Source organism: Brassica napus, chromosome C9, assembly GCF_020379485.1.
Source record: "Brassica napus cultivar Da-Ae chromosome C9, Da-Ae, whole genome shotgun sequence".
In the NCBI taxonomy this organism is placed as follows: domain Eukaryota; kingdom Viridiplantae; phylum Streptophyta; class Magnoliopsida; order Brassicales; family Brassicaceae; genus Brassica; species Brassica napus.
The window spans coordinates 6,876,554-6,901,637 of record NC_063452.1 but is presented as its reverse complement, the minus strand read 5'-3'; the positions used below and the strand labels follow the sequence as shown (position 1 = coordinate 6,901,637).

Sequence of the window (25,084 nt, the reverse complement as noted above, 5' to 3'; positions counted from 1 at the left end):
TATTTCACACAGTTATTGTTTTGCTTATAATATGTTATTGATCCACTTTTTTCGATTTTATTTGTTAAACCCCAAAGTCCGTAACTACTACAATGTGATAGGCGAAATATAAAAAAAAAATTCAAAGCTTCTTTTCAAACTTGCAAACACCATATATCAAATTTTAATATTAGTGCACCCATTATGAAAAGTCTCTAGCTTCACCCCTGATAACAATTATACCTTTAGTTCTATCGCTTAAAGTATATATTATGTTATACATAATCATAATATATAATTTTAACATTAGTATAGCCATCTTAACTATCTAGTTTACTCTTATTCGTGTAATTAATATAGCAAATAAACTCAAGAATATTGACCTCTTTCAAAAAAAGAAAACAAGAATATTTTCTTGTGATCGGAGACTGTGGTAGGCCCTTCACAACTCACAAGACTTCCCTGCGTGTGGGAACCAACACAAAAGTCATCCTTTTCACTTTTCAACATGTAATGATATGGCTGCAGGCGCACTTTTCATACATAGCACGAATATTCAGAAGTGTGGGATATTCCGACTGTCAAGTGTATATAGCACGAGATACACATAGATTGTGATTGGTAAATATTAGAATAAATGGGAGTAAATAAATTAGAGTAAGTGGGAAGAAAATTTATGGGGTAAACAAATAATAAAAGAAAAAGTAAATCACATCGAGCGTTAAGTGATAAAAACAATTTCACCTGATTGATTTATACAGTAGCTGAACTGAGACTAAAAACTATATCGCTGATTTATTAACGTTATAGTTATATCGCTGATTTATTAACGTTATAGTGGACAAACAGTTAAAGCTATAGACACAAATTCTTTAAAAGAATTACACTGTTAAGCGTTAGAAGTCAGATTTTTTTTTTTTGATATCCGAGTGTCCTGGCCCCACCGTGGTGGTCCAGACAAGAGACCGAACCCTTAGCGGCGTGGACGCACACCCGAGGGTGGATCATGGCCAGGCAACGGTCTTCGGTCTCGGGCGCCAAAGCAAGTCCGCATTGAAATTCCCTGGTGGCCAATGCGAATCGAACCCCGAGACCGTACTTGCAGCCGCAAGCCATACACCACCAGACTAACTCGTCCTGGTTGTTAAAAGTCAGATTCAACGTATGTTTCTTTGTTTTTGGTCGAAAGTTTAAACAATGATCTATGAAAAATCATGAGATAGTTCTTTTATTTTATCTTATTAGTCCATTAACATTTTGTCTTTAAAAAACAACTGTTGGATGTATATCATTAGGACGGGCTTATTTCACAAAGATGTAAATGATTCTGAAAAGTTCAAGGAGATCGAAAATACAAGGGGATTTTGATTAAATATACTTTTTTAATTTTGTGGTATTTTGTAGATTTAAATGTTTTATCATATTGCGCGTACTAGTATCCTGTAATATAGAAAGGACAATTATTACATTCACGACGTGAAGTTAAAAGAAGAAAAACAAAGTTCAAAAGAAGAATTAACCTAGCTTGGGGTTGCCCGCTCAGGCTATCTACTCCTTAGATTTCAAATAATATATCGGTGTTGTAAAATAACTTATGATTTTATAGTTTCGAGAAATTTAAATAAGGGCGAAAATTTTTCTCCGCAGAAAGAAGATATACGATAAATATGCAAGAGAGAATACTTATTATAAAGAGGGAGAAGAGAGATTAGATGTAATGATTCTTTGATTATAAACTCTTCTTCTTGTTTTTGATGTACAAAAGAGTGAGATGAGTGATGGTATTTATAGTGAGTAAAAATACATAGAATAACAAAGATGGTGCTTAATTTGGTAAATGAGTGAGTGATCATAGTGCTTGATGAGTAGATGATCATAGTGCTTGAGTTGGTAAAGGAGTGGATGATCATTTCAATGTTTATCTTATAACACTCCCCCTTGATCATCCATCTTGTATTACATAGTGCCTCGTTAAAAACCTAGTCATGGAAAACCAATGGGAAAAACCATAGTAAGGTAAAAAGAGTACAACTACGTAAGCTCCCCCTCGAATGAGTAGTCATAGAACCTTTAGAACAATGATAGATTTTCTTTGGGTGTCTATCTTTTGTGTGTTCTTTGTTGCCTCGTTAAAACCTTGTCATGGAAAAACCCAATGGGATAAAAAACCATGATAAGGAAAAAGAGTACATCCACACTTATTATCATATTTCTTTCCCTGTAAACAATATCTTCAGGATATGCATTCCAATCAACTCTCTTCAGAGAATTGAGCTTAAGAGAATAAACTCTATTCATTTCTATTATGATATCTAGGGCCTTTAGACTTCTTGTCCATAATTCTCTTTTGAATTAGACAATAGTTTATTGGTCTATTTGGATTTCAAACCAAATTTCTTACATACAATCGTCTAGAGATTCGCCTCGTACATACGAATTATTCATTTGTAACTATAGAAGTTACTATTATGATTTTCATTCTTTTCATATGAAATTACATCTTTCAGTAATGAAAAAGATTAATAATTTTCTCAAATAACACTCTTAAGTATAGTATTTCAGGACCAAACATATACGAGCGTCTTAAATAAAATACCTTAAGGATCTTTATGATAACATCTCAGTTTTAGATCTCCAGTTTAGAATACATAAAAACAATATGGTATTGTCAAGAGTTTTCTTCCAAAACACAATTTTTCTATAACTCTTCAGGAGTTTTGATTATATTCAAATCATGATTCTATTGATTTATAATCTCTTGATAAATACAAATGGATACATTTGTTAACCTTATAATATTTCATATATCCCATAAAATAGTTTGTTTCAATTCGATCGAATATGCAGAGTTCTTGGGAACATGATTTTGATATCATCAATCCTTCATGGATTCTACTTTTAGGGATTAACATTTTCAAGTGGATTGTTTCATTCAAGTTCTTCCTTTATTACCAGACTATAAGGAACTTGAAACTAGTTGCATCTACCACATGAAATTATGTCTCTTCACAATCAATTCCATATTGATCATTCTTTGTGTGCAACGGTTCATTTACATCTCACTTGTTTTACACTTTTTAGTGTATGGACTACTGGTCCAAATACTTCTCTATTTCACAAGAAGTTTATATCTTTGTATATTGCATCTTTCTGATTTGGCCAATCATTTCTTTGTGTACACTTTTCAATATACTTTCTTTCATGATCCTCTTTCTCATTTATTATATCAACTGCTATTTTGCATGCATAATATCATCGATGTCGATTTTCTTATCGGTTCCATTTTATTTCATACATGACATAACTTATTGAGATCCCTTCATTTGTCTCAGGTACCTGAATTTCCTTCAGTCATGTTTAATTTCTCTTCTGGAGATCATACAAAACTATATTGCCTCGTTTTGACCATTATCAATATATGCTCCTTTTCATTTACGAGAATTTTTATCTTTGGAACCAATATGTCTACCACGCTGCAGGCGTGACTAGCAGTTTGATATTGTTCTTGTAGAACATTTATTCTTATTGGAGCATTTACAGCTGGTATATGTGACTTGATCACTATATTTATATGGGTCGTGTCTGGCAACTGCTTTAGTAAGTTTTGTAACTGAATTATCTTTTGGACTTCTATTTCACATTGTGTTTAGCCCGATGATCAATGATAATTCATTTCAACTTATTTTCTTTTCCAACTGTTTATTTTCTCCCCCTTATGTTGGAAGTACTAACTCACTTTTTGAATTCATGTAGAGCCTTACTTATATTCTTCGGGGATGGCTCTGGATTCTTAAGTGTCAATAGAGATTTATATCCAACATATATTTCTAACCTCATTTGAAAACACATCTTCATTTGAAGCTCTGTGGCGGAGCAACATCCAAAATTCTTAGATGGAAAATGATTGGTTTCTGATCCTATACCAATGATGGGGAGAACTAGTGAATATTTATTGGCTTGATGCGAACCAGTGTTGCTCAAAATGTTTAGCACTTATCTCAGTGAATGTGCTATAGTCGTTAAAGACTTTAAGAAGTGAATTCACCAATATTATAAAAATGCATAGTGGGTGATCAGTCCACTAACATCTTCGTTATTTATGCCAATATATTCTTTTGGCTGGTGAAAACCATATTACCCTTTTATCTTATGGGTAAGCAACATATGTTAAAAGATTCGGAAGAATCTTCTGGTTCTTATATGAATATGCATATGACCTTTAAGTATATATTCGCATTATTAATGAACCAAAATGGTCTAACTGATTCATGCCAAATGTAAACTTCTAGTTTACTATACATTTATCTTCATTATACTAATCTTTGTATAGTACAATATATAAGAGGCTGTAGATATTTTCTCTAAAATACTTATACTGCTTTGAGAATTATTTCTGATTGAAATGTATATATCATTTCGTTTGCTTATTGTCTCAACATAAGTGTCTCAAAATCTCATAGATTTACTTTGAGAAAAATTCATCAATCTTAGTTTTAGTGTAAACATAATCTTCTGGATGTTTGACTTATCATAAAAACTGAGATTCTTTAACTTTTCCCGTCAAGATGATAATACTACAGGTTTATCAATCTCGAATGTATCTCATTTTTTTTTTAATCAACAACATATCCTACATGGGTTATGTATTTTTCGTAGATCGTTTTAACTTTTGATACTTATAAAAATACAATACCTTAAGAACTTTAAATTGTATTCTTAAGAACTTTAAATTGCATTTTTATGTGCAGTAATACTATGTACACTTCTGGAGCATCATATATATCCTCTTATTAAGCATTCTATAAGTTTTTACTACCTTGTATTGTACACACAATAAATTTTCTTTCAACTTCAGATGAATTCATAATTTCTTTTCTTTATTACCATGTTTATTTTCTCAACTTTAAGTGAGAGTATGAGTTCTATAAAGAAACTCTTTGGATCTTGACCTCATTTATGCTCACGTCTAAAACCACTTTTATGTTCACTTTTGGTATAAATGTCTTATTCTCTTCAGGAGAATGAATCATAATCAACTAGACGTGATTTATCAATATATATTTTTCAATATATATGCATCATAAAAAAAATTCCTTGAAGAAATTTTACTTTTAAACTTAACATCCAACATAGTTGGCTTTATTTACAGACTTTACGTCTTGTAATCTTTAAATGCAAAATACAAAATGAGCTTTAGGTAATCACTTCAGGTGATAATACCTTTTTTTTATATATTATTCTCCAAAACTTATGGATCTTTTAGAGTCAAGCTTTAAACTTAAAATCCTCAATATAAATGGTAATAAAATCAAAATATTTCAAATATATATAAATATGTATAAACAAAAGTGTCTTATTATATCAGAAAATAAATAAAACTTTCATAGTAATTATTATATAGACTATATTATTACTCTCATGCTATTTAACAAAGTTTAACCTATCAATCAATTTACTGAACAAATTTATATCACTGCCAACTTTCATACAAATTGATTTATCTAATCACGTTTGTTAAACTTGTATATAAAGCATAAAAATACTTATCTTATAAACAGAAGTGTATCGGCGATGAAAGTTTCAGCTGTTCATGTTTCTGAATTGGCTGATAACTTGTACATATCTTTCCGAGAGAATACACAATCCTGAAAACTTTAAATTTTGCTCATATAAACATGGCCATTACATTAGTAAATATCAACATATAATCCAAATTCTTTTATGATATAAGACCAAAGACTAACCGACTACAAGACTAACCGATTACAAATAATTTCTTTTATGATATTAGACCATGAATCATAAAGTATGTTTCCTTAATACCATTAAACCATGAAGCATATTAAAGTATAATAAGCAAAAGTTAATTCATCAAATAACTATTATTCTTACATATAGACAAGCGTTGATGATTATTAATGATATCAAGTTCTTTAGTGCTCAAGATTTTAAAACCAAACAATCAAACCAACCAAAGATTATATTGCAAATATTAATTAATGATTCTCAACTATTTAGAACATGAACCATATAAACCAATGGTTATCCAAACCAATTCAAACATATTATTTTCTGAACAAACCAATTTAGTATTATAACTTAGACCAAACGTATTATTATCAAACAAGCATATTGGTGACCCATGTGTGCATGTGCATGGTTCAATGAATATACGAGCAAATTGGTAACACAACTACACGTATAAAGGTGTTTTCTGTTTGGAGTGTTAACCTAACCGAACCAATTAACAATAAGCGATACACATTACAGTGTGTAGAATTAAATTAAACAAAGTCGTTTTAGCAGATCCATCGATCAATGCGTTATAGCCCATAAACCCATCGATCGATGCGTTTTAGCAGATGGACAACCATTAGTCATGGTTAATATATTATATGTCATATGACTATAGTATTATAGTGCATTGCTTTAAAACATGCATATATACAATCAGACAAATTAATATCATCGTCTAATTAACATTATATACTAAACCGATAATACCAAACGATACTAAATATCATGAATCATAAATATGTTTTTTTTTTTAGAATTTCGCAATTTTAAAATGAACCATTTATATTAATAATACACGCAATTACAAGGAGAAACAATGTAAAGAAAATTAAACCGATATTCATCTTAAATTCTCCCGGAGAAAATTCTCCAACGAATAAACCGTAAATAGAAACACAAATAAAAATTGTACATAAAATCAAAAATGCGCGAATCATCTTTCTTGAAATGAAAAAAAATCGGAGGAGAGCGATTTGAAAATATTTGAGAGAAGATGAAATGTTTTGGATGAGAAAATGGAGTGAATGAGTTGTATTTATAGATGAAAATCACTGTTCATGACCGTTGGAAAAAGAGAAAAATTTTGAAAAAATTTCTTTGTGACCGTTGAGATTAAATCGAGTGCACCAAAAATTAGTCTGAAAATACCGTATTAAATAGTCAATCAAATCTATAAAATTTCATAAAAATTAATAAAAGTAAAAAAAAAATTATGGCAATGGAATATTTATGTTATGACAACAAATCATGCGACGGCTCAGCTGGTCAATGCAGAGTAATAAATAAATTATACGGCGGCTCGGCCGACCAATTAATAATAAACATAATATAAGGCGGCTCGGCCGACCAATAAATAATAAACAGAATATAAGGCGGTTCGGCCGACCAATAAATTAATTAAATTACTAATAAATAATATATGCGGTATTCCGGCCATTATAACATGATATAAATAATAGTAGAGGCGGTATACCGACCATTATAGCAGGGTATAAATGATACAAATAAATTTTACCAAATTGGAGAACGATCGTGCTGATAACGTGTTGTAAAATAACTTATGATTTTATAGTGTCGAGAAATTTAAATAAGGACGAAAATTTTTCTCCGCAGAAAGAAGATATACGATAAATATGCAAGAGAGAATACTTATTATAAAGAGGGAGAAGAGAGATTAGATGTAATGATTCTTTGATTATAAACTCTTCTTCTTGTTTTTTATGTACAAAAGAGTGAGATGAGTGATGGTATTTATAGTGAGCAATAATACATAAAAGAACAAAAATGATGCTTAATTTGGTAAATGAGTGGGTGAATAGATGATCATAGTGTTTGAGTTGGTAAATGAGTGGATGATCATTTCAATGTTTATCTTATAACAATTGGAAAGTTATAATGTTTGTTCTTTCTTTTTCAAAAAAGTCACAATAAGATGTTTTTTTTAACATCTCACAATAAGATGTTATAATATTTAGCTAAAATACTTAGTTAAACTATTGATACTAGGTGTTTTGTCTAATATTGCACATATAATAACCTACAGTTATTTATTAATACATACATTATAATTCAAAGATTATTATGAAAGTTATTGTTTATGCGTCTCTCAAAAATTTTAAACAAATCATTAAGGACAATTCTTCTAAATAGATTATTTTCAAGTTTTTATCACAAAATATACCATAAAGAGAAAAATGACCAAAATATTTCATTTAATAGGTAAAAATATCTAAATACCCTAGATATATAAATATGAATACATATATAAAAAAATATTTTTTATATAGTTTCAGATTATATGTTTTCAAATTAGAACTTTTTTATAAATTTTATTTTTGTAATTCGAAATACATTTTGAAACTATTTTTCAAATTTTTAATATTTATTTTTATTTTATAAAATTTTAAAACTTAATCACAAATCCCCACCCCTTAACTCTAAATCATAATGTTTGAATTAGTTAACCTTAGGGGTATAAATGTATATTTACCTCTTTAATAAAACATTTTGGTCATTTTGATCTTTAGTATCTATATTTATGACAAAAACGTTTTTAGTGCTATCTTATGGCATTTCTCAAACATTAAATTATTTTAAATTTTTCATCAAATTATATACTCCTTCTGTTTCATAATACTTGATGTTTTGCCTTAGTGCACAAAGATTAAGAAAACTACATTTTTCTAAAAAAAATATTTTAAAGATATAATTTTAAAATCTGTTAACCAATTATAAAAAAGACGGTAAAATCTAATTGGTTGAACAGTTTCCAATAAAGTTAAAGTTAACCTTAAAATCTCAAAACTTCATGTAAATTAAAACAAAATAATCTTTCTAAAACATCATCTATATAGAAACGGAGTGAGTATATGATTGTTATTTCGTTAAACTTTTTGGAGACTCTGATGTATTGTAAATATTTTTATTTTATATTTTTCACTATAATCACTACTAATAGATAAAAATAATAAATAAATCTTTGAAGTAACTGAATAATTTCTTTCTGATTATAGAAAATTTGATATTTTAATTATGCATCTTTCTGTTTCTTTTTTTAGTTTAATGATTAAATTTAATCTTTTCGAATAACAGTACAATATATATGTGAATTGTCTTATTATTATAAAATAAAATTTATCTTATCGTCAATTTTATTATAATTAATTTATAATCAGTTATCTAATCTAGTAAATAAACATAATTATTTTTAAAAATATCAATGACTTTAACCATTTTAATTTTTAATGTTATAAGCTCACCAGTAATATTTTCCTTGCAAATAATAATATGTGAGGTTTATCTAAGTCAAATATTTATTTCTAACAAAAATTCATTATCCCTTCTTATCAAACGAAACTGGATGTATATCAAACTACAGATTAAAAAAGATACATTTTCGCTCGATATTTCATGTCCATATAAACGTTAATCAAAACTATCTTAGCCAAAAAAATAAAACATCAATTCAAACTTTAATTCTGGTTTGTATTATAGCTTTTTAAGTTTTTATTATAGCTTCCTAAAAGGTTAATTAAGAATCCTTTCTTCAAAAAAGGGTTAATTAAATTCGTGAGCTTTGATGTTTTCATATTTCATAAAATGATTTATAGTACAAACTATAAACTACTTATATCGAAATCAACTGAATATGAGTGAACACTACTCCAGAGTTGGGTCTGTACTTATTTGATAATATAATAAAGACACTTATCAGAAAACTATATTATAGTGACAAACGACAAAGTAAGTATGAGTGGTAGGGAAGAGTTAGTGGTCAAGTTTTTTTTTTCTGTGCGGTTAAGGTGATGGCGATGGTACCTTTGACTCGATTCTCCTCACTCATCGATGAACTAACTTTTCCTCTCGTTCGTTTTTAATACTTATCGTTCGTTTTTAAACACCTAGTGTTTTTTGATTAAAAAAAAAAAAAAACACTTACTGTTCGTGATAAAAGATGCGCTGTTATCACTAAAATGATTTTTAGAATCCTTAAAGAAATATGTTGATCTATCTAATTATATAATATTTTTTTTAATTAAACTAACCATAATTTCATTACCAATGTTCTTTATTAGTTACTTAAATAGAAGTTACGGAATTGCCTAATATAGCTAAAATATATATGACAATTAATAATTTTGAATAACAAAGATTTGATAAAAATTAGTATATCTTATATCATATTTGTTTAATTTTAAACTATAAAAATAAATTAAACAACCACATTAACAATATAATAAAATTTTAGATTTTTCTGTATATGTTATATTTTGAATTTTAAAAATAATTAGAAATTACTACAACTGTTAAAAGTCTCACATTCAAATTTACGGAATTGCCTAATATGGCTAAAATATATATGACAATTAATGATTTTGAATAACAAAGATTTGATAAAAATTAGTATATCTTATATCATATTTGTTTAATTTAAAACTATAAAAATAAATTAAATAACCACATTAACCATATAATAAAAATTTAGATTTTTCTGTATATGTTATATTTTGAATTTTAAAAATGATTAGAAATTACTAAAACTGTTAAAAGTCTCACATTCAAATTTTACGATTCATGGTTTAAAATTTTTGGTATGTCAAGATACAAATGATTAGAAAGTCGTATAATTAAAAAGTCTAATTTAATTATTTATTAAGATTCAAATATATACATATATATCTTTTTTAATTAAACTATATACCATATAAAATACATAAATATTTTAATTTCGAAATTTACTTTGAACAATTACTTTTGATTAAAGCTTTGAACAAACATTGACAACTTATTTTTTTTTTAAATTATAAATTACTAAGACTATTAATCATACAATGAAAATTTTATATCAGTAATTTTAATTTTTTGTTATAAAATATGCAGATGATAAAAAAACATATAAGTAGAAAGCATCATTTAATAGACATTAATATTAAAAATATACTATATAAGTTAATATTATTTAAATTTAATTATATATTCTATCAAATAAAAAAAATTAGATTAAAAAAATTTATATGTTCGCACCAATTTAATTATATATGTAATAATTATTAAATTTTTAGTTATTCAATATATATTTATTATTTTATTATATATAAAAACATATAATACTTAAAATAATATATATATATATATATATTATTTTCATTCTTAACCTAGTTTATAGTATTATTGTAGTAAAAAGTATGGCGGCGTTGTCGGGCTCATTATAAGTTCAAATGATGATAGCTTAAAATTCGATGGACATAAATACATAATAAAGGACAACAAGTGTCGATATAAAAACATCATGCCCACATTATATTTAATCGTAGGAGGTACGTAAGCGCAAAGCTGTGGACATAATTCTTCTTTCATCTCAATATTTTTTAGCCTTATTGTAGCTGTGAATTTTGCGTTTTGGATTGATCATTGTTTTTCAAGTTTTTTATTGTTATAGGGTTAGAGTTGTGATGATGAACTGTGTATGCACTGTTCTTTACTCATGAAGGACTAAACTGTGTTAGTAATGTGATTGATATAATTCGTGGTGTTGCTTGCTCTGTCACTGAGACTTACTGTTTGTTTGTCATTTTAATTTGTTACTTGTATTGTTGAGATTACATAAATTATATTAAGGTTGTTGAGAGTACCTTTTTTTCTGGATATTTTTTCTTCAGTTTAGTTGTGTAAGTTGTGTGTATTAAGTAATAATTTTTTTTTATTCTTATTATGTTGGTTATATTTTTTTTTATTTTTAAACTTGTTGCTTTTACCGGACCTTTAAAACAAATACATGAAGACTTATAGAAATAACTATAAAATGAGTGACAATTAGTATTTGAGCCTTAATGGGTTTTAAACGAATATATGTATTTCTCATAAGAAAACAATAACATTGACCTGTTGACATTGAACATGTAAGCTATTTTCACAAGACAAGAGGAGTGAGCAGGTGGAGATGTTGTTGCCGCCTTTGTGTCTGTTGGGATTGTCTCTTGTATCTCCTGGTGTGGCTGTGTTTGTTTCTCTTTTATTTGATGAGTAACATGTAAACAAAAATCATTGTTAGTTGTATTTCTTAGAGTTTGTAACTTACTCTGCTTTTTTGTTTAGGTAATTTCACTGATCTTGGTTGTCGTCTTCAAATTCTTCGTAAGCATCTGCGAAAGTAAGTTTGTAAATTGTTAAATAGCTGGCCGTGTAGTTTGTATTTGTTTAGCTGGCTCAATGTATGTGTCTTTGAGTTTTAGTTGAGTTTATTGGTTTGGTATATTTGTTTTGAAGTTTATTTGTAAGATTAGACAAGAAGAGAGGTGATCATTAGTGATTCGTCTTTCTTGGGATTCTAGTTTTTGGTGTTTTGATTGTTTGGGTTATTGTGGTTTCTTTTAAGCCGTAAAATAAAGATTTGTGTAAAATTAGATTGATAAGTAAGAGAAATAAATAGACGACCACAAATCTTGGGTAGAAAATATTTTTGATTATTGATGTTAACACAATATAGACAATAATATAAAATGAATTATGTGTTGATTGTTTCTTAGGGATCAACGAGGAGATGAATAATGACTCGAGTTGTTTTTTTGGTGAGGTCAGAGCCCTGCACAGAACAAATTTGCCCAACCACATCTGCGAGTTTAAATATCAGTTATGATATCGAAGCATAATATAAACTCATATACAATATGATAATATACCTGGGAGTTCTAGGTTTGTGTTCGCAATCACTTGGAGATTGTCAAACAGTCTAATCTTGACTGGAGATTGATCTCGGGAGCACCCGTGATAACTTCATCAATAATGGTTAGTGAGATGAAACGAATGAGGAATGGATGATCAGTTATCTTGTACATGCTTGAGCACCTAGCAACCTCAAATCGATCGACTTTCACTATGAAATCTGCTTTCAAAGATGGCATGTAATGATTAGCACGTCCGACGGGAGTAAACCCATGAATCATGGAATTTGCAAATAATATTATTCAACAAAGAATCATAAAATCAATTAAAACAATTATGTTAAATAAGCGTGATAGATCGAAGATTAACTTACATTTTCATCAAGGAAGAGAACCGTGATTCCCACAAACTCTCTGTCTTTCTTGAAGTTCAAGGAATCCCAAAAGCGGAGGAAGCCAGAGGCTATGCTCTGACTACTACGACCAAGACAGAGAGTCTCAAAGGTTGAGTGGCGGACGCCGGGACGCCGGTTTGAGGAGCTGGAGAGGCAGAGATAAACATTTTCTAGATGATGGTTAAAGCTAAGAGGAATCAATGAGTTTTGTGGAGATGCAGATTGAGTTCATCAAAGATGAGAATCATATATATAGGGTTTACAGAGGGGCTACTAATCAAGAACATTTATGATCAAGCGATTTAAGATGGGGGCATGAAGAGTTCACCGGTGAAAAAATAGATTACGAACAGACACACGACGCAACTCTGACTTATTTGAAACAATGATGAAAAGAACCCAAACTCATGGTAAACGACAACATTTTACAATACGGGAAAACTATAATTGTTACAAACTTGAGCCCTTTTTTTTTATATAAAGTGATGAATCCCATTTAAAAATGAAACCCATAATATACTTATAGGCCCGACCTTCAGAGAAAGCCGAAGAAGCAAGGGCTTCCGACCTTCATAAATATATATTAGGTTCAGCCATCAATGTACAAAGTATTATTTAGCTTAGTGGTATAAATGTTTGTGTTTATTTCTCAATAACCCGGGTTCGAGCCATGGGCTTGACATTTTTTCACACTTTTTAAAAGTGAGACCCACAAAACGCTGACGTGGTGCACTGAGGAGCGACCAAAAACTCAACTATTATAATATAGATTTTAGTCATATATATATATTTGATTTGCTAAAAAGAATTTAGTGATATTCGATTATGTTTTTCACAAGATTTAGATAAAACTTTGACACACACTTGGAAAGAAGATCCCACGTTGTAAATATGAATATGACTTAAGTAATATATAGGGATTTGGACCATTCTACTGTCAATTGATTTTAAGTTAGAAGCCCAAGAAACTTGTCATGGTATCAAAGCGGACCCAACACCCTGACCTAGTAATCGGACCCGGACAGCGACCTGATTAACCCACTAACTGATGACCCAAAGAAGGGTTTAGTTCCTCCGAAATTACTTAGAAAAAGAGCATTGTTAATATATAAAAGACTTGAGCCACTCCTACCAATTGGTTTTAACCTTCCAAAAAACTTTTTATTTGTAAAAAAAAAAACTTACCTTGGAACGAATAATAGTCCATTTTGTTTGATTAGATCATTTTTTTACAAAAGAATTGACTTATATATTGTTCTTTTTTTTTATCAAAGACTTATATGTTGTTTTAGAGTTTGATTTTCCAGACTGGAAGTAGACGTTTCATATGATAAACATTTAAAAACTATATACAGAAGTCTAAAAACATCTGTTTAGAAGAGAATGATTTTTTAAGAAACTCGACGGCTTATTCCCTGCGTCGGGATTTTGTTTGCCTTTAATATTTCAATCCACCAATTTTTATCTTACTTTGTTTACGCGTCTTCCTCTAGACAGAAACAACCGGTTCAAGAGCTTTGTAAGAAAACAACAGCATCAAGATGTGACTATCTAACATCACAGGTTCACAAACCTTTTCTCCCCAAATAAGAACATTACGTACAAACACAAACTGTCCGACTGGTGACCATCCGGGAAACAAGAGGAACGAATAAAAAAGGAATATACGGGAATAAAATACCAGGAATGAAAAGGAATGGTTGTTCCTTATCAAATTTGACAAGGAATAATTTTGTTCTTTAATTCTCTACAAAAAAAAGGAATGAAATGGAATGAGAGGAAATTATTATTCTTTGTGAATGGTAATTTTTTTTAGGAACGTTAGGGAATGCATTATTCTTCGTCGTTCCCTGGTCACCATTCATAAGAAAATATACACTTGTGCATACTGAAAATCAATTAGATTCGTCTAGAGAAAGTAGCAAATGTCTGTTGTATTTATTCAAATCTTGGAGTGTTTGCTTCAGTCACAGAATAATTATATCACATAACGGTTCTAGAAGGCAACTTAAAGCTAAGAAAACATATAGGTATATATAACGATTACATTTACTTTTTGCCGTACGAAGAATACTTCTTGGTAGTGGAGACTGGAGAAGATCTTGTATTTGTGAGTGGGGGGGTGGGGGGGGGGGGGGGGGGGTGGGGGTCCAACTGTTATAATACTCTTTAGGAGTCAAGAATATGATCATATAGTAAAGGAATCCCAAGACTTGCAATTTCGCAGTATATATATAGCCAACATTTATTTTACTGGAGAAATAAAGATATAAAACTAGTCAAGTCTCTTAAAAAAGTGAATTACTCAGGGAAAATTTAAGAAAGAGATACATTCCAATTTCCAACAACCGTGAACATATATACTTTCGTTTATTCAGTATTTATTTATAAAAATATCAACAAGATTTATTTCAAAATTTGTACGTTTCATTTTAAAAGATAAAGTATATATAAAGCTTTTGTATTATTGTATATTTTATCTATACACGGAGATGACCAGATGGAGAGGGTCCTTCTAACATCAGTGTCTTTCTAGGATTAGGGAAGGGCGGATTTTGTGGAACTTAATTAGCCTTTGGAAACTTATAGTATTAATGTAAAGTACAACAAAAAGTATATATAACATCATTTTTTAATACACAAAGAGTATATTTAATTTAAAACTAATCACGTTTATGCTTACAATTACAAATTTGCTATTTTCTCTCTCTCAGTTTCAACTTCTTAAAATGTATTACTCCATGGTCAAAATCTTAAATAGCATTAACCATATTCGTCACCAGCTTTATTTATTCCCACCGGAAAAACTAACAAGTATGATTTGGTATATTCAGCAATGGAGCACTATGAGAGATACAGATATTGAAAATTACACGCTTAGATTGTGTCGTATAAATATATCTTTGATTTTTTCTAATAAATAAAACAGTTAAACATTAAAATTATGAATGTAAAGTTGACTTATGTTTCTTTATGATCGGAACAGACGTTTCTGATATTATATATCAACCTTAAAATATACCAATGGACCATTTGAAATTCTTCTTTCAGCTTGGCTATATGCCGTCCATAGAGTGTCGATTATAGCATATGTTTACTACTAAATTATCCCTTTGTTTTATAGTTCTCCTATTATTTTGGAAATTGATACACGAACGGTCCAAATTAAACCACTGTGCTCATTGTTCAACTTCCACTCACTTACGCTTATAAAACGATCTCTCTTTCAAAGTAACTTAAAAACATAACCCAAAGTCTTGTGGTCTCAACTCTCTTCTCTCGACTCTCATAACCCTATAGAAACCAATACCCCGCACAGAAAAAGGTTAACATGAAAATCTCAATTTATATCGTTCTTACCATTCTCTTCATTTCGATGGTATGTTATAAAATACCATACACTGAGGCAAGGCAGTTGCGAGAAACCGACAGTGCAGATCGTGATCATCATTTCACAGCCGGTAGCACTGATGATTTTGGGCCTACTTATCCGGGTAATAGTCCGGGTATTGGTCATAAATTGAAGGAGAATAATGAAATAGTCGACGCGTTTAAAGATGACTTCAAGCCTATGACACCAGGACATAGTCTCGGCTCTGGATATGTTGTCAACAATGGGCCTAAGGCGTAGAAAATGTTCTAATAGTTAAGCAAACTTCTTCGTTGATTTTACTAAATTAATATGTATTTTATATTACTGCATTAAGTAAGTTTAATTTATTGTATGTATGTAGTTATGATATGTCATTTGTAAGTTTGGTTGATCAAGAGTTACCCTAGTTTATTAATAAGGTTAAACTACGTACGATTTGTGTTTAATTCATTTTAAACTTTATTTTCTTGCATAAGTTTGCATGTTAATATATAGCAGACACTTTGTAGTGAGTTGCTTACTACTTGCCACCATGTGAAAAAGTAGAATTTGAGAGCACATGAAGAAAGCTTTTGAGATCTTTTAGATTTAAATATTTTTAAGAAGATATCTTATACTACACTTTGGGATTTTCTTTAAAAATGATTAAAAGTGGTTGGTGATGCAAAAAGAAGGTTTAAAGATTTCCTAATTAGGGACAAGGAAAATGACTTAATTGAATTCTATTAGCTAGTACAACTAAATAGTTAATATAGTGCATTAAAAATCAATAAGAAGAAATATTATTTTCCCTTTTTTTTTTTTTTTTTGCTAAAAAATATTATTTTCCCTTTTCATGCTCTGTTTAGTTGAAGTTGAAATGGTACAACATAGATATAGAAAATGATGTAATAAGATAACTAAGAGCATCTCCAATGGTGTTAGAGCAATATTATCAATGGCAACTCTTAGCAAACATCTTAGAATATTTAATGACTATTTTTAGTCTAAGAAGTTTTGTAAGATACTTAACTAAAATACTACATTATCAATAGAACTTTTCGAAGGTTCTTAGGTTAAAAATATTATTTTTATTTATAAATAGTAATTAAGATATATCCATTTATATTCAATACATTAAAAAAAAACTTTTTATTTCATTAAATTAAAATTACAAACATTTTACTACATTCCATTTAAAAAAAAATTAAAAATAATAGCTAACACACATTTTATTCAATTCACAGAAACTTAAAAATCATTGGTTATTTGGAAGATGTCCAAATTTAGCCCAAATATTTTCAATCAAATCGAATTTTAATTGTTCATGGGCTTGTCTGTTACGAACGCTCGATCGACGATCCATTGCAGTGCCGAGATTTGAATTCGGAGTAACGGTGAATGTATCCTCTTCTTCGCTTTCTTGAAATTCTCTCTCGTTATACTGAGTGAATGTTGAACATTCATCCTCGACAATCATATTATGGAGTATGATGCATGCTTTCATAATATTTGCTATTTTTTCTTTATCCCATAACTTAGATGGATTTTTCACTACGGCAAATCTAGCTTGCAGAACTCCGAAGGCACGCTCCACATCTTTTCGAACAGCTTCTTGGGTTTTAGCAAATAACGAATGTTTCTCACTTTGTGAAAGTCGGATAGATTGAATAAAAGTCGCTCATTTCGGATAAATACCATCAGTGAGATAATATGCCAAATGGTATGTATTACCATTAACACAGAAGTTCACTTGTGGCGCTATTCCGTTAATAATGTCATCAAAAACGGGTGATCGATCGAGAATATTAAGATCGTTCATAGTACCTGGAGCTCCAAAAAATGCGTGCCATATCCAGAGGTCACTTGAAGCTACCGCCTCCAAAACAATTGTTGGTTTTTCGGTTCCTCGTGAATACATTCCTTTCCAAGCAGTGGGGCAATTCTTCCACTCCCAATGCATACAGTCGATGCTGCCAACCATCCCCGGAAATCCACGTTGTTCTCCTATATAGAGAAGTCTTTGCAGGTCCTCATGTGTGGGACGGCGGAGGTATTCATCACCAAACAAGCTGATTATTCCGGCGGTAAAATTGTGCAAACATTTCCGAGCTGTCGTTTCAGCAAGCCGGACATACTCATCAAGTGAATCAGCTGCACCGCCATATGCCAACTGTCGAATTGCTGCAGTACATTTTTGTAGGGGTGTTAGACTAGACCGTCCGGTACAATCTTTGCCTTGTTGAAAATACGGTATGTTGGTTGTGAGACGATTCACAATACGCAGGAACAATGATTTGTTCATTCGAAACCGTCGTCGGAATAATTGAACATTATAAGTTGGAGTCTCGCAAAAGTAATCATTCCAGAGCATCTGGTGGCCGTCTTCTCGGTGCCTCTCCATATAAATACGTTGCTTCCGCTCTTTTGGTTCTTCATCAAAGTTTTGAACGTAATCATTAACATAATCTTCAACGTAATAATTAACATAATCTTCATCATCGTCATCGTTATGGTAGTGATAATGAGAAGAAGATGCCATTAGAGTTTTTTTACATTTAAAATGAAGAGTTGATGAAAGGGGAGGGATGTCTTTAAATTGCCAATGATCTTTCATATTTATAGGGGCAAATAAGCTCTTCTCGTGATACAACTTGTGAATGTATATTGTGTTCTCGTGATACAACTTGTGAATGTATATTGTTTTGTTGTGGAAGTAAAAAACAACTCATGTGACTCTTACACCTTTGAATTATTATGTTGTACCTTTGAATTATTATGTTGTTTAAAGTGGTTCACGAGACAAGTAGTTGTTGTTTCAAAGTCACATTTTAATTATTTTTATGTGAACGAGTGAAGTAGTTGTTGCACAGTTGGCTTACAAATTCGATATCAATAAGTTAATTATACAAGTGATTGAATCGAACAATATACATGGAGTGGAGGCATAAACAATTAACACATTTAATTCATTACAATACAACACATTTGTAATTCATAAAGTTCATAACAATACAACACATTAGTACATAACAATACACCAACATCACTTCCCTCCGATCACCAGACCAAGTACCACTAATACAAAGAGCATGACACCAACACAAACTTCAAACTCAATTTTTAAAGTAAACGACTTCTTTGCCAAGTCAGAAACTAAGTTCTCTAGCCTAACCACCTTTTCCTCAGACTCAAAGTTACTCATTAAGGTAAGGTTATCTACCTTTTCCTCCAACTGCATAATGTGTTTATCCCTCACCCTCATCTCCTCCATCACCGCGACGTCCCAAAACTTCCAGACATGGCAATCGCCATCATCCACATTCTTGCAGGTGTATACCCTCCTCCCCGGATCGTTTTTTGATGTAGCTAGAATTGGTGCATCACCACAATAGCAAACCTGGGGGAATCCAAACTCCACCTCAGGTTGTGGAGGATACTGCGTAGGGTACTGAGACGGCTCAGGATACTTCAACTCCAACTCAGCTTGGTCACGACCAATAAGCTCTTCTGTCTCGCTGTACCCACTATCAGCTTGATCCCCACTATAGTGTGATGAATCTGAAGGCTGGCTGTAACTATATCGGCCCATTTTTACGAATTAAACCTGCAAAAAAAAAATTGAAAGTAAGTCAATAGTAGCCTTAAGATGATAGACAAGTATATCAAATGTCGAAAATACATTTTTTTAAGAACTACCAAGCAGAAAAATATTTAGGTAAATACATTTACTACACATGGGAAGTCACAAACACATACATTAAGGAAAATGCTACCAAACAGAAATACATTAATGTACCAATTATGAAACAGCGAATTCAGCAACACATTTCATGAAATACAAACATAGTAACTAGTTCAGGAAATACAAACAGATATCTCAGCAACAGATAGTCAGAAATACTGAGCGAGCAGCTTGTTCTTGACAATCTCTTCAGCCTCGCTTAGTGGTCATGTCTTGGCTAACAATGTGTCTAAAATGGCAAGCTTTGACAGTCTCTCTTTCATCTCCATCACAATAGTAACATCAGCAAGAGACTTTCCTTGACCCACCTTCCTTCTTGCTTTAGCCGCTTTGACACCTTCGGGCCGGACCTCTTCATCACCAACAGCGGTGCTTGAGGTCACTGAACATTCCTCTCCAGCTTTTCGCTTTGAACTCCCAGTGGGTTTAGTGGGTTTAGGAGTGTTAAGACTGAGCCATTTCTGCTCAAACCTCAACACGCACCACGCATACTCAAGATTGAATTTTCTCTTGTGATCAGCGTAGTAGATATCATAAGCCATCTTGAGGACGTCAGTCTCGCTCTGACCAGAAGTTATCTGTCTCTCCGCTGCCGAGTAAGCACCGCAAAATTTGTTGGTGAGGTCATTAATCTTCTGCCACCTCTGCTTAATATGGAGCCACTCTCTTGGTTCACCACTCTCTTTAGCATGTGAGTAGATTTATAGTACTCAGCAACACGTTTCCAGAACGTCCCTGATTTTTGTTCATTCCCAACCACTGCATCCTTAGATGTGTTGAGCCAAGCACTTATGACGACCTCGTCATCAGCTGGAGTCCATTGCCTTCTCTCCTTAGAGGCAACTGCTGGGTCTTCACGTTCAGGTGGACCGTCAGGTTGTTGTGAACTATAAGGAGGTATCTCGGATGGATACTGAGTAGAAGGATAACTTCCATACTGAAAGTTTTGGCTATGGAGAAGATAGCTATAACTAGGGGACTCACTATAGGGATTCAATGGATTCCTTGAATCCATTTCGATTAGAAAGACAGAAATAGAAAAGAAAGATACGTGAGAGAAAGAAGAGAGTAAGGGATAACCACAACAAGAATTAAACTTGTTGCAGCTATTTAAAGAAATTTGAGAGAACAACCATCAGAGAGCTTAAATGTTTCTCTAACAATCAACTACCAGGGTCTAATCAATATTTATTACTCGGAAAATAAAGAATCAAAGCAAACAAGTAAGTAAATATGATACACATTAGTTACTTATACTCGTTACACATAACTAATCAATATTTATTACTCCTTCGAAACTAACTACAAAACCAAGCAAACTAACTACAAAACTTTGCCAAGTAACACTCCTTCGAAACCAAACTAAGTAAAAAAGTCAGTACAATGTTTTCATTAAATGTCAAAACCTACTTACTTCAATTTACACACCAACTAAAACAACACATGTCAATGATGAATCCAATGTATCTAAAACAACAAGTATAGAATCAAAATTCAGTATAGATCACAACATATAACGTGGCTCTCCATCAACTATACAATCAAAATTCAGTTCACTAATCAATCAAGTATAGAACTCAAAATTCAGTTCACTAATCAATCAAGCATATTTTTTTAACTAAAGTTCCCTAATCAATCAAGTGTACGAAAAATTCACTAAAAAACCTCTGCTTTACAATCAAAAACACAGATCACTATACAATCATATTCATCGGTAAACGAAAGTCCATCAGAAACACGAACCAACAGATCACTATACAATCATATACAACCAAAAGGCGAATCACCAATCTATTTGTTTAAATGATTCCTCTATATAGCTAACGGAGGACGGAGAAAGAAGACAAACCTGTTGGTGACGGCGGCAGAGATGGTTTCCAACCGGAGAAAGAAGAGAGGCGAGATGGACGAGAATAGACGACGGCGGCGGAAGTACCCGTCGACAGCGAGAGAAGGAAGAGACGATGAAACCCTAAACCCAAACTCCGCGGACCTTGATCAAACCCAAAGCATGCAAAATATTAGAAACACATAATCGATAATCCCAAAATTATATCCACAAAATCGATACGAGAGAGAGAGAGACAGAGAAGAGGGAGACGGAGAGAGAGAGTAATACGAACCTGGTGCAGATTCGATGCCGAGATTAAACGATTGATCGATGTGGACCGATGATTCTTCACTTCCAGCGAATCGCCGTCTACGGATCGAGAGAGAGAGAGAGAGAGAAGAGGGAGACTGAGAGAATAGATCCAGAGCAAAACGACGAGACCCTCTATCGCTTCACAAAACGTATCATAGAATGACACGTGACAGAAGAACGAAGTCAAAAAACTTCTTACCTAAAAATCGTCTCCTTCATTTAACTGGACTTTATATTTAATTTTGGGCCAATATTGGGTAAGGATCGCCCATAAGAAGTGTTCAAATGTCTTGATAATGTTGCTCTTACCACCATTGGAGTCCTTAGCATTATTTTAGTAATTTTTTTTTTTTTGAATAGTTAAGAATTCTAATAAAAAATGTTTGTCCAATGGTATATCTAATTAGGAGTCCTTAGGTATAATCTTGTCCCATGTTTCCTTCACCTGAAAGAGATTTACAAGATAGAAATTAGACATCAAAAGTAATCAACTTGTTCTCCTATACAATCGAACTTGTTCTCCTATACATTCACAACATTAAAGAATCTGACTTATAAACAATCTGAAAAGAATCTGAAACCGTAAAGAATTCACAACATTAAAGAATTCACAGAGCACACAGTAGTAATACTAATCTATGAGAAGAAGATAGTACTTCTGGGTAAACAATCTGAAGAACACAACACTCCAATCGTAATGAATCACAGAGTCGAAATCTTAACAACACAACACAACACAACCCTCTTTGAACTACAAACAAAAATCGTTTTCAAACACTAACTACAAACGAAGACTTTCCCAAATCAATTCAAACACAAATCGTTTTGAAACCCTAATAGATTGACTCTTTCAAAATAAGAGAAGAAGATAATCCCAAATCGCATGAAACCAAGATCGTTTTCAAACCCTAAGTAGAAAGAAAACTTTCCCAATTCGAGTGAAAACCCTTACCCGAAACCTTAACGCGAAGAAAACAATATGCAATCTAGTCTAAATCCATAAATCAACAAGATTAAGGCTTCGATTTACCTTGATTATACGATGAGATCAAATCGCCTCAAGGGTCGACGACAGCTCTTTTTTTTCGCGTCTTCGAGCGAATGAGTTTTTTTTTTTCCAATGCGGTTTACATATTTCGACCGATCCAATCATACCGCGCCACGTCACTAAGGACTCAATCCTTAAACCCCTTCATTACGGACCGATCCTTGCCAATTGCAGCCGAGATTATAATTTTTTAATCAAATCACCCTAGGTTAACGCGCTAAGGATCCCTTAACTATCCCCGTTGTGGATGCTCTAATGATTCTTCTTTGTTGTAATGGGAATGGTGAACAATACACTTTTTCAACATCTTTTTTTGTTTATTAAAAACTACAAAAATATTCAAGGCAATTGTTTGTTCAATGGTGATTGGTGAAGAAAATACATAAGCCCTTCAAATATATATATATATATTTGGTAAGAAAGGGCAAAGAGACTAGAACAACCACTTTTCACTTGTCAGCATATAATTTTATTCAGTCTTAGACAAAAACTTTAAAGGCTATATGCCCACAGTCGCACAACCAAAACTTGCTTTTTTGCATTCAACAGTATAAAATTTACATGTTCGAAAAAACTTAGAAGCAAAAAAAATGCACCAGCCGAGAATCAAACCCGGGTCTGTAGCAGGGGACTATTCTACCACTAGACCACTGGTACTCTGTGAAATATATACATTTAACATTTTATAATTCCTATATTTTGTTTTGGGCATGCATATTCATACGTTAATGTTCTATAGCAATGCCATTCTTGCAAATTCGCATATGAGCTCCACTGAAGGAATCTTCCCAGAAGATTGGAATTTATAAATAAACTCCTAATTATTTTCCATGTGTCTTTATATTAATTATTTTAAATGAATAATTTATTGTCTTTGTTTGTTGGAGGTACACATGCATGGTCCAACTAGTCATTTGTCTTCTCCATAAATAGCCATCTCAGAGTTGAAGTCATTCATACATACATTCAAATCTTACCGAACAGTCTTTATACATATATATTTCCTAACCTTTTTATTCATTTCGTGTAATCTAGAAATTATAACTATTTCTAATTATTATTGCTATGGCTAAATGCAGTTTGACTACCATGGTTTTACTACTAGTAGTGCTGATTCTCATCCAAGAATCTCAGATCGTTGACGCTCGACCTCTGAAATATTTGGGGATCTCTAGTATCCCGAAGAAAACTGGTGATCGCGGTTTGAATATTTCAAGCAAGTTAGAGACAGAAGATCATTCCTTGGATGCGTTCCGGCCTACCAAACCCGGGAACAGTCCAGGAATCGGTCACTAGCTATATGTTGGTGTGACAAAATAAGATGCAAGGGCTTTTTTAGGCATTTAATTGTGACAGTAAGATGTCGTTGTGAGTGCATCGTGTATTCTCTGGGGTTTATATGTATTCGTCGTTGTGTTTCCGTGATGTGTGATCCATCACGCTTGTACTTTAATATCGAACCGCTTTGTGTTAATTATGCTACTTTATTCTCTCCTTCTTCGTTTGTCTAATATAGTTTTCTTCCTACAGTGACATATATTGCCACATTATGATTGACTGTGCACACAAATTTTGATTATTTTGCCTTCCGTTTCCATGCACAAGTAACACCGACCTTATATATGTTGTTCGTAAACAATAGAGTGCATGATTAAGTCGGAAGGTTCTTTAACTTTTTTGCTCCGTGGTTTTTATTACACATAATTAATGGTCCGACAATTCCGCAGTTACACCGGAAAACAGATATTTCATAACTGATACGAACTGAATCAGTCGCCCACACATCCATATCGACACATCCGTATGGGTCGTATTTTTACCAATATAGCTCAGATGTTAAACGAAGTTTCTTTTTCGACATTCGAACATCGGTATCTTTTCACCAACCATGGACTTTACATTTATTAAAAATATATATTAAATGAAGCATGTAAATCATATTTGACAAAGACGTCCGAGGTAAG

General features: G+C 31.8%; 3 protein-coding genes across 4 annotated transcripts; 1 reads left to right on the top strand and 2 right to left on the bottom strand.

Moving 5' to 3' along the window:
* The first annotated feature begins 16,062 nt into the window (after positions 1 to 16,062).
* LOC111211617 (precursor of CEP6-like) lies at positions 16,063 to 16,637 on the top strand. The gene has a single exon (XM_022712847.2). It carries the CDS (start codon positions 16,164 to 16,166, stop codon positions 16,461 to 16,463), a length of 300 nt encoding a protein of 99 aa, XP_022568568.1. The 5' UTR covers positions 16,063 to 16,163; the 3' UTR covers positions 16,464 to 16,637.
* A 490-nt stretch (positions 16,638 to 17,127) lies between these two features.
* On the bottom strand, positions 17,128 to 23,126 carry LOC111211623. 2 transcript variants are annotated; one of them, XM_022712853.2, is made up of 3 exons: positions 22,053 to 23,126; positions 21,779 to 21,922; positions 17,128 to 19,791 (listed from the first exon to the last, which is right to left on the bottom strand). In XM_022712853.2, the coding sequence occupies exon 3, from the start codon at positions 18,799 to 18,801 to the stop codon at positions 17,866 to 17,868; it is 936 nt and encodes a 311-aa protein (XP_022568574.2). In that variant the 5' UTR covers positions 18,802 to 19,791; positions 21,779 to 21,922; positions 22,053 to 23,126; the 3' UTR covers positions 17,128 to 17,865. The 2 variants fall into 2 exon arrangements, with proteins under 2 accessions (XP_022568574.2, XP_048623842.1); XM_048767885.1 differs by having other exon boundaries at positions 21,779 to 23,126.
* Positions 20,136 to 20,944, bottom strand: LOC111211621 (glutathione S-transferase T2-like). Its single transcript, XM_022712851.1, has 2 exons — positions 20,572 to 20,944; positions 20,136 to 20,518 (listed from the first exon to the last, which is right to left on the bottom strand). The coding sequence occupies exons 1-2, from the start codon at positions 20,942 to 20,944 to the stop codon at positions 20,136 to 20,138; spliced, it is 756 nt and encodes a 251-aa protein (XP_022568572.1).
* Positions 23,127 to 25,084: the final 1,958 nt, after the last annotated feature.